The following is a 15,668-nucleotide window of genomic DNA, read 5'->3' as shown; positions in this document are numbered from 1 at the left end:
ATTATTATTATTATTATTATTATTCAGATGATGAACCCTACTCATATGGAACAAGCCCACCACAGGTGTTCATTAAAAGGTCTAAATAGTACTGGGCAATACATAAAAGAAGATACCACTTAAGTAAAAAGAAAAAAAAAAATAACCAGTCAATAAATAAATAGATAAAATTGTAAGCAAATTATTAAAATGCAAGAGAGTTGTATTAGGGCATAAATGCATTGCATCTCCGCTTGAATTTTTGAAGTTGAAGATCCGTCATATTTATGTCTTAATCTCGTGAGACAGTATAAAAATTAAGTTCCAAAACGTGGGCTCATCTCCTCTGCTTATTCAAAACAAAAACTTTTATGCCATATAAAAATTAATCCGAAATACAGATAGTTGGTGACATGGAACCTATTCAACTAAGATGGGAAAAGTGATCAGTTAAGTCATAAAGATGTCAGACAGTAAAGCAATTAGTATGGAAGGCCCTAGACACATGAGGAAAGCTGTACAGTTGTCATTCCTGTAGAATAATCTTGTCAAGAAAGGACGCTGAGCCCAAAGTTAGGTTAAGTTAGGATGTATCAACACACATTGTCACCATCAATGGATAAGGTTGCAGGAGGAACCAGGTTCCTGCGTGCCCAGTTCAAACCAAGGAGATCACTCTGAGGACACCACCACTTTGGCGTCCATTTCAACATTTTGGGTCGTGTCTTACCAAGTTCCGTCGAGCATGTTGTCCGTCCTGATCTCCAGGCCGTCGTACCAGCACATGTCGATTGTCTCCGTCTCTGTGATGTAGTGGGAGTCCTCATGTATATGTCAAGGCTGAGAACGTCGCCACCACGTTGTGGCATTCAGAGCTCTGATCCCTTGTTGAACTTCCAGACCTGAGGTGTCAAGGGCCACTTTTATATTACTTCTCGATTTGGCTCATAAGCAAAATCCATTCTGGCATTAGGTTAAAGCTGTAAATGTACTGTTAATGTATTTTGTGGGGATACTTGAGCGATACACTTTGTTGGGTGAATCTTTTAGGAACCAGACTTTTTAGTTAGCATAACACTTCATGTAATGGTATGATGGCATTGAGATTTGGTAACATCTCTTCTTCAAGTGATAGATAACTATTCCATATTTCGAGGTCAATCTTTCTCTCAGCAAATAAAGGGCTACAACTAACTTGTAACTATCAGGCAGTTACTTTAATTTAAAAGGGCGTGCAAGAAAAAGGTGAGTGGCGCATTGTGTGGAGAGTGGATGAGACACATTGCTGACGAGGCATCTGGCTGGGGAGTGAGAGACCTGTGTCAAAAATGACCTTAAATAAATGCAACCTAGCTTTTACTTATTTAACAGCAAGACTTCTCTGAGATGTATCCTAGCGCAGATTCTAATTAAGACTGACCTTATCATCCTTTTTTCTTTTATACATCTATCTTTCCTCATTTTCTAATCCTCTCCTCATTCTTTTGTCTTTTCATATCCTACCGTAACTGAGTTGACGACTTTTTGCCTGTCCCCGCAGACAGAGGCATTCAAGATGGGACGGAAGCAAAACCCTCTGCTGGAAGGCAAAGGTCTTACCTGCCGGATACCTGGAAGGATAATTGGGCGTGGTGATGGTCGTGGGAGGTGATCTCTCCTCCGTGTAGGGCGAGAGGATGGCCTCTGGAAGGTTCAAAGAGTGGCCTCATTAACGTTCTTCCCGTGATGACGTCACAGTGTCCCTAAACTGTTCCAGGATAATTTTAAGTTCTGGATTTGGTGAAGGGGCTCTGTGGGGACAATCATCAAACATACCAAATTGCAGCCTCTAGCCTCAGTAGTTTTTATTTGATTTAAAGTTAAAGTTAGCCATAACTGGACTTCTGGCAACAATATAGGATGGGCCACCACCGGGCCGTGGTTAATGTTTCATGGGCCGCAGCTCATACAGCATTATACCGAGACCACCAAAAGATAGATCTGTTTTCGGTGGCCTCGATTTTTACGCTGTAGCAGCTATTAAGAAAACTTGCTTGCGCCAAAGAAACGTCGGCGCATTTTTGCACTTGCTGTTGCTAGTTTATACACTAAACTTACTGTTGTAAGGAATATTGACTGTCTCGCAGTTTGTTCCAGACGTCCCATCTGGACAGATGCATGAACAGTCCTGGCGAGGTAACCGTTGTTCAGAGCACGGTCACTGGTGCAGTCCCAGCTGCTATCAGCTTGGCTGAACAGTCGTACATCCTGTTGACGAGCAGTTTGTCCATATGCGACAGAACTGTCTGTCCCAGGAGGCCCTGGTAGAGTGGATTTAGGGTGGCTATGGTGATGTGTCCTGTCAGCTGGTAGACCTGAGGAAGAAGGTTCAAATCCAGTTTCCTGTATCATTTGTAAACATCGGGTTTTAGTTTTCGTATGAACATTAACATTTTAGACAAACATATGAGCTCATAATTCAGTGAATGTGAAATGGCAATGCTTCCTATTCATGCATTTCTCTGGAAACAAATTTTCATCATTCTCCTGAATGTAGAATGCCTGAAAAATGGCCCAAACTGCTCTCCTTGGGATATAACAAGCAACATACATCCACACATGATGGAACATATCAGAATCTGTATTTTAACAGCATACCCTTCCATAACTATTCAGGAATGCAATCTGTCTACAACCTCAGTAGGTTTAACGATAACCTACCCTTTCATGGCTGTGCATGATGGAGCTATAGTCATAAGGCACACCGTAGCTGTTGTCAGCTTCCTTGAAGAAGTGTGTTCCTTCTCTGGGAGGACGTTGCCTGTGTTGATGTGGACGTAGGTATCCCTGTCTGACCTGGTCTCCTCATGCCAAAGTCCTATGGCGTGGCCTAACTCTACCAACAAGGATCCCATCTGTGGAATGGTCCAAAAGTTTACTCATTGCTCACTGCAAGTGTGTTGGTTTATCCATATTAAGCGACATGCTAAACGTTCGTACTTCTCAGATTTCTTCAGTGCCTTCAGGAGCATATGGTAATGACACCTTTTATTCCATAAGACAAAAAAGAACACGTGAAGAATAATGGCTGTACTCTAACTGAAGGCAAAGCTAAGTATAACAGGACCGGATATTTGAATTTTACAATTTTTGACCAATATGATCGCCGTAACTAGGAGACACGATGCTCACAACAAAGTAATGTTTTACTGATTTTCTTAGATGCCCAGCATCTGTGCAGTTTTCCTGTGGAGCATGTGGGTACAGTATGTGTTCACAAACTTCTTTATTTGTCATTCTGTTGTTAAGGATATCCAAAACATGTGAGCATACCTGCATAATAATACTGCCACATTTACAACTGGATTTGCTTACCAACTCAGCAGCAGTGGCTCAAGATCGAAAAATGAATTTGAAAGAGGTTATGCATTGTGCAAAGTCAGTCATCAAAACTCACTGGGAGACACACGTTAATATTTTGTTTTGTATTGTTCTCAAATTACGTCACTCTGAGAAATCCAGGGACTGAGGACTGATCTCATACATGTGCTGGTGTCAAAAGAGATTTAGCAATGGGAAAGGGGCATCTACCTATTTTTATCAATTGTAATGGTAGAGATATGAAAACTTACAAGACAGTCTGCAGGAAAAACGAATGGCACACCTGCTGAAAGACACAGCACTAGTAATTCAAGAAAACTACAAATTAAAAACAGCACATAAAAAGGGCCTCAACTGCTGGACAACATATCAGACTAAGATTAATGATGGGTAGGAGATTAATCTTCCACTTACATTGCTCTGGCACACTTTTGTGATATATATGGGCTGCCCCGAGCTGGTCATCCCCACATAGGAACTACAGTTGACGTCATTGATCTGGAACTCCAAATGGGGACCGCTGTAGAATGGAGAAACCTCTTCGAAGTTGGGGCAGGTGGCGCTCTCCACACCTGGTGCATTCCAGACTTTGGAGCGATCCACGAAGCCTGGAATAAAGTAAGGACACCTAAACCCCCTTTAATCTAACATGTATTTGCCCTCTAACAGAGAGAATCTCATTTTCATCTAAGACAGGAGATCTAACCTGTCATTTTGACAGAAAAATCCAATCTGTCAACAAAATCAGAGAACCCAACACTCTAGGAGAAAGAATTTGATTTGTCATCACAGTAAGAAAATCTGACTTACCATCTAAGAAGGTGAAGGGAATATAAGGGAAGCCTCCACTGCTAGGCCAGTAACTAGCTAGACTGGAACTGGCTTGCCTGTCCATGATATCATTAGTGAACAGGAGTCCTGCCATCTGGCTCTCTGTAAGCAAGATGTCTTCCTCTTCGACATACGCATCCTCAGGAAAGGTCTGTGAGGTGAGTTGCAAAGGTTTAGGAATTTTGGGACTGACCCTAACCTAACATGGCCTAACCTAACAAACCTAACTGAGCTTAACACACACAAACCAGTTACATTACCGGCAAGTCTTCCAGTTGAACACAAGGGTACATAACCCAACTCCCACTAGAAATCTTGGCTAAATGTTGTTGTTTAAGATTAAGCTAGACAACGTTGGCAAGGTCTTTAGCTTCTAGAGCAGCCCGTAACTGACTACACAAAGAGGGCGGAAGATGGGAAGGCCGGTGAGGGGGTTTAGCCAAAACCGGCAACCAGTTACAGCAGTACCACTGCCCCAGGCTCAAGGGAACTCAGCCCATTTGTTCGTTTATTGATTTTATGGATATTTCTTAATACTTTCTGGCCAAAAAATTCTAATGACTCTAGATTCACTCAACTTATGCGATGTACCCTTGTGTCAACCTACAACTTGAAATATCATTGTTAGTGAAAGTTGCAAAATATTTTGCCTTTTAAGTGACTCCTAGATGAATACATCTCGCCAAGCTTTCAAGGTTGAAGAGTCTTACATAATCTGGGTAATGACCATCGGCTAGTCGTGAGAGGTGGGCACATTACGTATGGATGAATTTGTCTGCAAACGACACGTGTGAGTTGGGGACAGCTTATACGCATATACCTTTCTCTCTATCTATCTAATAGACTGTAAGAGATTGTAAATGAACCTCTCATAGTGTAACACTACTGTGTAATTACCGTGACAGAATACTTCCAATATCTGGTGGCAAAGAGATCGAAAGGCTGAAATCATTTTACAAAAATAAAGGTCTCAACACTGTTCTGTTATTACTATTTACAATTTTCACACACACATTTATTCGTTCATTCGTTCGTCCTTTCATTCAGTTAACATCAGATTCGCCATTGCCCGTCCTTTATATATATAATATATATATTAATATATAATCTAATTCTGTTATATATATATATATATATATGTATATAAATATATATATATATATATATATATATATATATATATATATATATATATATATATATATATATATATATATATATATATATATATATATATATATATATAAATATATATATAATATATATATAAATATATATATATATATATATATATATATATATATATATATATATATATATATATATATATATATATATATATATATATATATATATATATATATATATATATATATATATATATATATACAACTGCCACTCTTAGTCCACCATCATAGAAACTCTCCTGAAAGAGTTGGAGATTAAAGATTAACATACCCTGATAAATTAATGAGAGCAGGTGGAAAGAGCCATTCACAGACACCCTTGAAAGAGGGCCGCCTCATTAACCCGGTGATTTACGAGTCATGAATCACAAGGGTAATCACTGTATCTCCATCTACACTGAAAACAGACCACGGGTTATTTACGCCTCGTATATCATCTTCTCATGCAACCTCATTCGTTTCTTTTGCTGTACCTCCTTTCATGTTCTCTTTCCTCAACCCTCTCCTAACAGTTGATTCATGTTGCAACTGCTTTGAGGTTTTCCTCCTGTTACACCTTTCAAACTTTTACTGTCAGTTTCCGTTTCAGAGCTGAATGAGCTCATTGGTCCCAGTGCTTGGCCTTTGGCCTCAATTTCTGTATTCAGTTCAGTTCTCCGTGAGCGAATCTTTAATCTTTTCAGTTGTGAAAGCTACTGACGGTTGTTTAGTGTGTGTTAAACAATTGGGTCTTATATTTTTTTTCCAAGAAGGGAACTGACTGAATAAGTCCTCTGCAAACGGATCCACATTGGCCTTAGTTTAAAAGAACCTGAATATCAAGCCAATTCACTGATTTGCACACAATCAAATCATCAAACCACTATTCTTCCACCAATGAAATGGAGTGGACTGTAGAATTCTGGCCAAAGACCAAGCACTGGGACCTATGAGACCTCATAGGTCCATTCAGCGCTGAAAGGTAAATAGAGTAGAAGGTCAGAAATGGTCTGAAAGGTGTAACAGGAGGAAAACCTCAAAGCAGTTGCACTATGAAACAATTGTTAGGGAGGGTTGAGGAAAGTAAGACGGAAGAAAGTAAATATGAATGGAGGTTGCAGCTAAGGGCCTAAGGAAGGACGCCGCAAAGAACCTCAATTAATGCCTACAGTGCACCACATGAAGTGCACTGACAGCACTAAAACAATTTCTTTTGGTTCCTACTGGGCATTTATATATAAAAAAAAAACTTTCAACAGAATTTCACTTCTTTCATTACAATGTAATCAAACTGGCTATTTCAAATCACTCCATTCCTTTCATTTTCTCCCTGATGTTGAAAAAGAGATCTAGGAATGTGCTGTGAATTTAGAAAAACAAATTCACAGAGGGGTGGGGCAAATCTACTCGATTTGTCTACAGTACAGTTACAGTAACTGAGTGGTATCATCTGAACCTCCCAATTTTGTCATCTTGAACCTCCCAATTCAGTCCCGAGTTCAGATCTCGCTCATGGCTTGAAATATTTCAGTGACCTCGCGATCTGGCCGACTGTCGTCTCTTCCCGGGTTACACCAGAAAGTTACGGGAACATAATTGGTCACCTACGCCTCAGAAACTTACTCCTTACTCTGCAGTGATTCCGGCGCTTTCGGAATTTGAACCGGTTCTCAAGTACTGATCAGTTAAATGGCACTCAGAGAGAGAGAGAGAGAGAGAGAGAGTTATAGTATAAGTGTGCAATAACAAACTCTGACACACACAGAAAGAGAAAGAGTGAGGCATCTCCGTATGAAGACAGAGAGAGAGAGAGAGAGAGAGAGAGAGAGAGAGAGAGAGAGAGAGAGAGAGAGAGAGAGAGTTTTAGCTGCATAACCAACCCTGACACAGAGAGAGAGAGAGAGAGAGAGAGAGAGAGAGAGAGAATCCGTACGAAGACAGCATTTTATCCTGTACAAAGACAGAGAGAGAGAGAGAGAGTGTTACATACCTCGTTTATGGCTCCAGGTACATACTGCCGACCCACAGCACCGTGTTTTTGTTGCTGTAAGGAAAAGTGAACAGAAAATAATACCAAATAAAAAATTATTCTAACTAATCTTTGGAAAATCTCAAAATCATCTTCTATGAATATTATTCTCATCTCTTCATTCAATCTGTTAATGACGCCTGAGATTATCAAGACCGATTTCTTGAAGCTACCAGTTCTGTCACAGTCGTTCTAGAATAGTGGTTTGCAATCTTTTTGTACCCATGGCCCATTTTTGGCATCCCTAGATACTCATGGCCCACTGCCCTTCAGAACTGTGTAATTATGATAATAGAATTAATATAAAACACTTTATAGAACACTTTATTAGTTATACATTTTCATTTGTGAAAGAAAACACTGACCTGCATTTACTGTAAATGATTTTCCATTTTTTAAATACTATTTTGAAGATGTCTGTGGCACGCCCCCCTTCAGAACTGCCCATGGCCCACAGGTTGAAAACCAATTCTAGAACGAACCGCTTACGGTAATGATCATTACACCTCCCTTCAAATGAAACTTTACAAATTACTTGACAAATGAACATGGCCCTGTGCATAAATTAGGTAGAGAATGTTAAATGCCTTCATTACATATCTATACAAATCAACTTTAATGGTCCTGTCATCTCATTTGACTTAAAATAAAAAAAAATTTTTTGCATCTTTTAGTCCGCACTTCTTTCTGTCCGCCCTCAGATCTTAAAAACTACTGAGGCAGAGGGCTGCAAATTGGTATGTTGACCATCCCCTCCAATCATCAAACATACCAAAATTGCAGCCCTCTGGCCTCAGTACTATCTTATTTAAGGTTAAAGTTAGCCATAATCGTGCATCTGGCAACGATATAGGGCGAGCCACCACCGGCTCGTGGTTAAAGATGCACGGGCCACGGCTCATGTACAGCATTATACCGAGACCACCGAAGATAGATCGATTTTCGGTGGCCTTGATTATACGATGAACAGAAAACTCGATTGCGTCGAAGAAACCTCGGCTCATTTTCTACTCGTTTACTTTACCAAGATGATTTTTCTCTCGAGGGGAGCTCGTCTTCACGGATGCTCCATGATCCTGAAATAGTCAAAGTAAAATAAATAAATAAATGAATGAAAAAATAACCTTTCAATTTAGAAGAAACGGGGGGGGGGGAGATTAGCTTCCCAAAACATATTGCTAATGCGTATGATTCTTCTCAGCTTGCAGTTACACCTACAAAACGTTTGGCTCCGTAGTTTTACTCTCTGAGCCGACCTTTTGTTCCGTCGACATCCACCCCGCCCCCTTTTTTATTTCTATTTTCCAGGGGCCCACTAAAGTGAGAATATTGTCATTAAGTGAAGCCCTCGCCAGAATCTCACAATCCTCCTTGCTTTCTACAAATACGTCCTGACATTCAAGAAACAGACAAAATAAGTTCTCTGCTACTCAATATTCCCTTCTCTTCCTTTTCTAAGCACTAAGCCAAGGTGGAGAGATCTGTGGTTGTTGTGTGTGTGTTTTCGGTTTTTCAACTCTGTGGCTGAATATCACAGAGGAAAGAGATGACATTGGAACTATCTGTCTCAGGTCTGTCAGGTCTCGATGGTTGACTGACGTTCTGTCTTTCTGGATTCAGTTTTCGTATTCTGCGTTGCATGAGAATAAAACACTCTCAAAGGAAAGAGGAACCGTTATCAGGAGCTTTGACTCTGTTCTGTCTCTATAGTTTCAGAGCACAGCAGAGCATGGCACAGCAGACTCTCCTCTTCTGCAGGAGCTACGATACTGACGAGAAAACACTGGAAGACAATTATAAAATATGAGAAGCACCTCATTTTGAAAACGCACAAGGGCCCGCCAAGAGAGGGAATTATCCCTGCGGAGGGCTGTACATAAAACCAAACAAAGGGTAGAGCAGAAGAATGGACTGAACTAGCTCTGCCGCCGAGGAGATCCCTGCTGTTTCCAGGCGCTCTGTCTTCTCAGGGAAACTCCAGAGCAGAAAGGAAGCTCTAGAACGGAAACTCCGTGGTTCTTTAATTCCCTTTCGTCTTGATTTCACTTTTAGAACACCGTGGTTGTTGAACCAAAGGGGAAAACTTAAGCAGAGCAAAATCACCAGCCAGTATTCACCAGTACTTGGTATAATCCGAGGTCCCTTAGCCAAGGCCGTCTTGAGACAGGGTAATCTGTTACATGAATCCTCCTTCTACAGAATGAATTAGGAGGTTCTTCTGTGGCAGCTCAAAAAGATTCACATATGGTAGTGATTCAGAGGGACTAAAGATCGATCGTAAAGGTAGTGCTAATTATTACGCATCGTAAAGAAATGGTAGGTGGAAGCTGCAATTAAGATTTACTATTTAAACGTTTAATTGCAAAGTGCAACAGCCAGAGTTAATATAAAGTACTGACAGAAGGCTTGGTATTGTACACACACACACACACACACACACACACACACACACACACACACACACAGGGTACACTTTCAGCTTGATTGTCTTTGTATTTTTGCATTATTTTCCCCTTTCATTTGAATACACTTACGAAGTCACCATCGAATAGATAAATAAATAAGAAAACAAGTAGGCAAATCAATCAGTCAATCAACTAAGGCCAAATTTTGTAAACCATCACTATCGAGCAAAAACATAGAGCCGAATTTTCAACACTATGACAATCGAAAGAATATTGAATTTTGTACATCACGGGGAAAAAAAATCACAATTTTTTGTATCATCACCATCAAAAGAAATGCAATTTTGTATCATCATCATTGGAAAAACTCGATTTTTTAAAAAACTATCACCATCGAATATAGAAAACTCCATAAACCAGTTTCAGAGGTGTGATAATATTTCAAACTATAAATTCACTATTCTCTGAGATCTTGAGCATTGTATGCCTCAGCAAAGGTCGTCACTATGGAAGAGAGTACACAATCTGGATAGTGGGACAATGAACAATATCTTAATTTAATCAGTCTTTCGTTACACTAAAAATCAGATTTTAAATGCGTTGTTTCCATCGTTAGATTTCGCTGTTTTCCTCTGATCGTCCCGTACATGACAGACTCATAGCATGCACCGTAAGCAATATTAAAATTAAGACCACTACATTCATAGCGCAATAGACAGACTTCTCAATCAACGAGTCGACCTTCCATTACCGACAGAACAGCAGTTGCAACGAGGATCAACGAAGAAGCAATCAGGAGTCGACGCGAGTGAGAAGACGCCATCTTGAGAGCGACGGCCTACTACTACTGCTGCTGCTGCTACTCCTACTTCTATTGCTACTGCTCAACGACCCTCGAAGCTGGACTGGTCCTTCGAACGGCCGGAGAGGACACTCAAGACATTAGCCGACCTCAGCAGCAGATGTTTCAAACATTTTGACTTCACCGAATTAAAAAAATAATATATATATATATTTCGTAATGTTGGCCATTTCCACACGTGCATAATTTTCATCCTGATGCTAATTTCCAGCCTGATGCTACACTGGGGTGAGCGATGGCGTCAGACTTTTTAATTACCAGGAAGAATTATGTTCAACAATTTCATGCTTCAATCGTCGGTGGCCATCTGTCACTGGCGGTGCTTAATGCGTTCCACATGTCAAGGCTATGATCGTTTCATTTCCACATGTCGAAAATGGGATGATTTCAGTTCGCTGGTTCTTTGTTCGGCTCCAGGACCACCCGCGGAAGAGATATCATTCAGTCAAGAACAAATTCTATGTGAGGTAACTACTTTGCCTCATCTACAGCGCTGCAGGCGAGGCATTTCATTTTTCTACAGACGAGGCTGACCAACACCCACCCCCCACCTTTTTTTTTTTTTTTTCTTTAATAGCAACGACTTAGACTTCGACAGTTTAGAACTAAGAAAATCTGTCAAACGTGCATTTCAGGAATGATGCATAATAATACTACATACATACACAATTCCCTCTTCCATACAAGGAATCCCTCAGGAACGATGCATAATAATAATAATAATAATAATAATAATAATAATAATAATAACAATTCTCTCTTCCATATAATGAATCCTTCAGGAATGATACATAATAATAAACACACAATTCCCTCTTCCATGCAAGGAATCCTTCAGAAATGATGCATAATAAATACACAATTCCCTCTTCCATACAAGGAATCCTTCAGGAATTATGCATAAACACACAATTCTCTCTTCCATACAAGGAATCCTTCAGGAATGATGCATAATAATAATAAATACACAATTTCCTCTTCCATACAAGGAAACCTTCAGGAATGGTGCATAATAAACACACAATTCCCTCTTCCATACAAGGAATCCTTCAGGAATAATGCATAATAAACACACAATTCCCTCTTCCATACAAGGAATCCTTCAGGAATGGTGCATAGTAAACACATAATTCCTCTTCTATACAAGAAATCCTTCAGGAATGGTGCATAATAATAATAAATACACAATTCCCTCTTCCATACAAAGGAATCCTTCAGGAATGGTGCATAATAAACACACAATTCCCTCTTCCATACAAAAAGAATCCTTCAGGAATAATGCATAATAATAATATATACACAATTCTCTCTTCCATACAAGGAATCCTTCAGGAATGATGCATAATAAACAAACAATTCCCTCTTTTACACAAGGAGTCCTTCCTTGTGATTAAGTTTGCTATTGTCCCAGGGACTATCTGATTTTCCTTAATCTTATTCAGTTCAAATGAAATCTGCCTTATTCCCACGTGACGCAGTATATCAGGACATACAACTCTTCTTTAAATAACCATAATTAACTACTAAGGCCAGGAAAGGGAAAAACAGGTACTATCTGCTCTGGACGGGATCCTGTGTGTCAGTTAAAACCTGACAGGCGTTTCTCTGTTCTAGCAGGATGGTTTGGTGATACAGTACTTGTGGGAGGAGGGGAAGGTTTATGAGCAATTTACAGACTTCTGTGCCATTATACCACTCTCTATGTGACCCACCACCCTCAGCTAACAAACAGGTCCCTAACTCACAGAAGACAAATGTGATTGTAATGAAATATCACTATAGTATTCTAGCTTGCCAGGGAATCAAACCAGGACTTCTCAGTCGAAAGAGTATGGTAGTCATTTGATCTGTGAGGTTCAAATACCGTTTGGTGTGGTCAGAAACTGGATGGGTGACCACCAGGAAAGGCTGAGTGCTGTTTACAAAGAAGCCCCTTGGGCATCCACGAAGGCAGTGCAAGGGCTAGCAACCTCATCCCTGAAATACTCACTGAAAACCAGACGCTTAATGCTGTACTACCTTGTGATGCCACTACCTTCCTCTACATGGACAGAGATGTGTATATATATATATATATACATTTATGTATATAAATAAATAAATGTATATATACATATGTACATATATATATGTATATACATAATGTATATATCTATATATATCTATATATAAAAATATATATACATACACTGTATATATATAATATATATAATATAATACAACGCCATGAACTAATCACTTGAAGCAATTACTGGGTACATCAGAGTTCACCAATCCAATAACTCAGCGAGGCGCCAAATGTCCGCGAAGTCGAAATGAATGATTTACACACACGTGTGTTCAGACTGAATGACTGACTGACTAACTTCATTCGCGATAAAAACCATTTACCTGGAACTGAGCAATCAATCTGTTGTGTAATTATCAAGATGACGTCTTCAGTTTAGAGAAACTTAATCAAAATTTTCAGTCATAATTTTTTTTTTTGGAGGTTGTGAATATTGTGGGTGGTATAATATTTTTGTTTTTGTTTTTATTTTCTCACGTTTACTAAACGTCTGTGTAATAATAATAATAATAATAATAATAATAATAATAATAATAATAATATTATTATAATTATTATTATTATTATTATTATTATTTTTAATATTACCATTACTATTCAGATGTACCCTATTCATATGGAGTAAGAGAAGGTAATGGGAAATACAGAAAGAAGAGATCAGTTATTAGAAAGGAAAAATTAATTGGCAAAATAATAAATAGATAAAATTGTAGGTAAATCGTAAAATACGAGGAGAATTGCCTTAAGGTAGCAATGCGTTGTATCTTCGCCTGAACTTCCGAAGAAGTTCCAATTGCACGACATCCTCAGTAGGGAGGCTGTTCCACAGTCCTCCAGCGGTGTGAGGAGGAATAAAGGACCTCTGGAACTGGTGTGAGGAGGAATAAAGGACCTCTGGAACTGGTGTGAGGAGGAATAAAGGACCTCTGGAACTGGTGTGAGGAGGAATGAAGGACCTCTGGAACTGGTGTGAGGAGGAATAAAGGACCTCTGGAACTGGTGTGAGGAGGCATAAAGGACCTCTGGAACTGGTGTGAGGAGGAATAAAGGGCCTCTGGAACTGGTGTGAGGAGGAATAAAGGACCTCTGGAACTGGTGTGAGGAGGAATAAAGGACCTCCGGAACTGGTGTGAGGAGGAATAAAAGACCTCTGGAACTGGTGTGAGGAGGAATAAAGGACCTCTGGAACTGGTGTGAGGAGGAATAAAGGACCTCTGGAACTGGTGTGAGGAGGAATAAAGGACCTCTGGAACTGGTGTGAGGAGGAATAACGGACCTCTGGAACTGGTGTGAGGAGGAATAAATGACCCCTGGAACTGTTGTGAGGAGGAATAAGGACCTCTGGAACTGTTGTGAGAAGGAATAAAGGACCTCTGGAACTGGTGTGAGGAGGAATAAAAGACCTCTGGAACTTTGGAGAAGTTCGACAGCGAGGCAAAACATTTAGCCTACTCCATATTGGTGCTTCTGCTGTTCAGCTAATCTGGCCGCTCTCTCGGCAGATAAAGGGGATCAGGGATCAACTGCGAATGTGAAAGATCTCTGTTGAAATACAACCTGTGGAAAAGTGACAGACGAGAGACCATCCGTCAAAGGTTTTGAAAGGCGTGACAGGAGGAAAACCTCAAAGCAGTTGCACTATGAATCAACTGTTAGGAGAGGGTTGAGGAGAAAAAGATGGAAGTAAGAGAAAATGAGAGGAAGAACGGTAAAAGGAACGAATGGGGTTGCAGTTAGGGGCCGTAGGGACGCTGCGGAGAACCTTAAGAAAAGGTCATCAGTATTAACTTCACTTAAGAAAAGGTAATCATTATTCACTTAAGAAAAAGGTCATCAGTCACTTAAGAAAAAGGTAATCATTATTAACTTCACTTAAGAAAAAAGGTCATCAGTAAACTTCACTCTAAGAAAAAGGTCATCAGTATTAACTTCACTTGAAAAAGGTCATCATTATTAACTTCACTTAAGAAAAAGGTCATCATTATTAACTTCACTTAGGAAAAGGTCATCATTATTAACTTCACTTAAGAAAAAAGGTCATCAGTATTAACTTCCCTTAAGAAAAGGCCATCAACATTAACTTACTTAAGAAAAAGGTCATCAATATTAACTTCACTTAAGAAAAGGTCAACAGTATTAACTTCACTTAAGAAAAAGGTCATCAATATTAACTTCACTTAAAAAAAGTCATCAATATTAACTTCACTTAAGAAAAAGGTCAACAGTATTAACTTCACTTACGAGAAAGGTCATCAATATTAACTTCACTTAAGAAAAGGTCATTGATATTAACTTTGCTTAAGAAAAGGTCATCAATATTAAAAAATGGGCTTCAATTTCGATCATGTTTACATTTGAAGTATTTTGTACGGTTTGTCAAAAAGCATTTCGTCATTGTAAAGGCTAGATTCATATTAATTTTGTTACTGAAACAAGACGACCCTGTAACGAGTTAGTAGGACTGATGAGGGATGGGAAGTATTAGTATCTGAAATTCTCCTTTTCGCTTTTAACTCTGTACATAAATTATTTTTAACACTACTGTGCCTTTTAATTCTCAGTTTTAGTATTGCTATTTTCAGATTAAGTTGGCCTTATACAGTACATAAAAACAAACCTAGACGCTTAGATCTAAACTTTTTTCTGTATTGTGATGTCAGACTCTTCCTGCTGTTTCGTATAGAACTTCAGTATTCTCTCAGTAAATTCAGTTTTAGATCATCTCACAAGCCGTTTTATTTTCTGCTGCTGCTGACTGGGCAATATCTCTTCCTTTCCTTATTCACGTTAGTTTTTTATTCATGAAACTGTTCTTTCTCCAGAAAACCTGAATTCTGAAGAGAATTTCAACAAGATGAACATAACACGCACACTTGCCGCGCTGTAAGAATGAATTAGAATCCCGTTCTGTTTTGGAAATCTATTGAAAACGTTTAAAGTTCACTAGTTTCAAGACCAACTGGTCTCC

The 15,668-nt window shown here is 39.2% G+C and overlaps 1 protein-coding gene across 1 annotated transcript; it reads right to left on the bottom strand.

Annotated features, from left to right (window-relative positions):
* Window positions 1-2,165: 2,165 nt before the first annotated feature.
* Window positions 2,166-10,593, bottom strand: LOC136840141 (zinc metalloproteinase nas-10-like). Its single transcript, XM_067106568.1, has 6 exons — window positions 10,522-10,593; window positions 7,327-7,380; window positions 4,150-4,321; window positions 3,754-3,947; window positions 2,680-2,873; window positions 2,166-2,361 (listed from the first exon to the last, which is right to left on the bottom strand). Exons 1-6 carry the CDS (start codon window positions 10,591-10,593, stop codon window positions 2,166-2,168), a joined length of 882 nt encoding a protein of 293 aa, XP_066962669.1.
* Window positions 10,594-15,668: the final 5,075 nt, after the last annotated feature.

This window comes from Macrobrachium rosenbergii, chromosome 1, assembly GCF_040412425.1.
Source record: "Macrobrachium rosenbergii isolate ZJJX-2024 chromosome 1, ASM4041242v1, whole genome shotgun sequence".
Taxonomy (NCBI): Eukaryota; Metazoa; Arthropoda; class Malacostraca; order Decapoda; family Palaemonidae; genus Macrobrachium; species Macrobrachium rosenbergii.
Note: the sequence above shows the minus strand (reverse complement) of the source record. Positions and strands in the feature narration are given on the sequence as shown.

Bases quoted from the DNA above. Each gene is read 5' to 3' on its own strand.
- LOC136840141 (XM_067106568.1), bottom strand. From the start codon at position 10,593: ATGGCGTCTTCTCACTCGCGTCGACTCCTGATTGCTTCTTCGTTGATC. The intron at 4,322-7,326 runs GTATGTAACACT...CTCACCTCACAG, and splicing joins TACCTGGAGCCATAAACGAG to ACCTTTCCTGAGGATGCGTA. The intron at 2,362-2,679 runs GTAGGTTATCGT...CAAATGATACAG, and splicing joins TCATGCACAGCCATGAAAGG to GAAACTGGATTTGAACCTTC.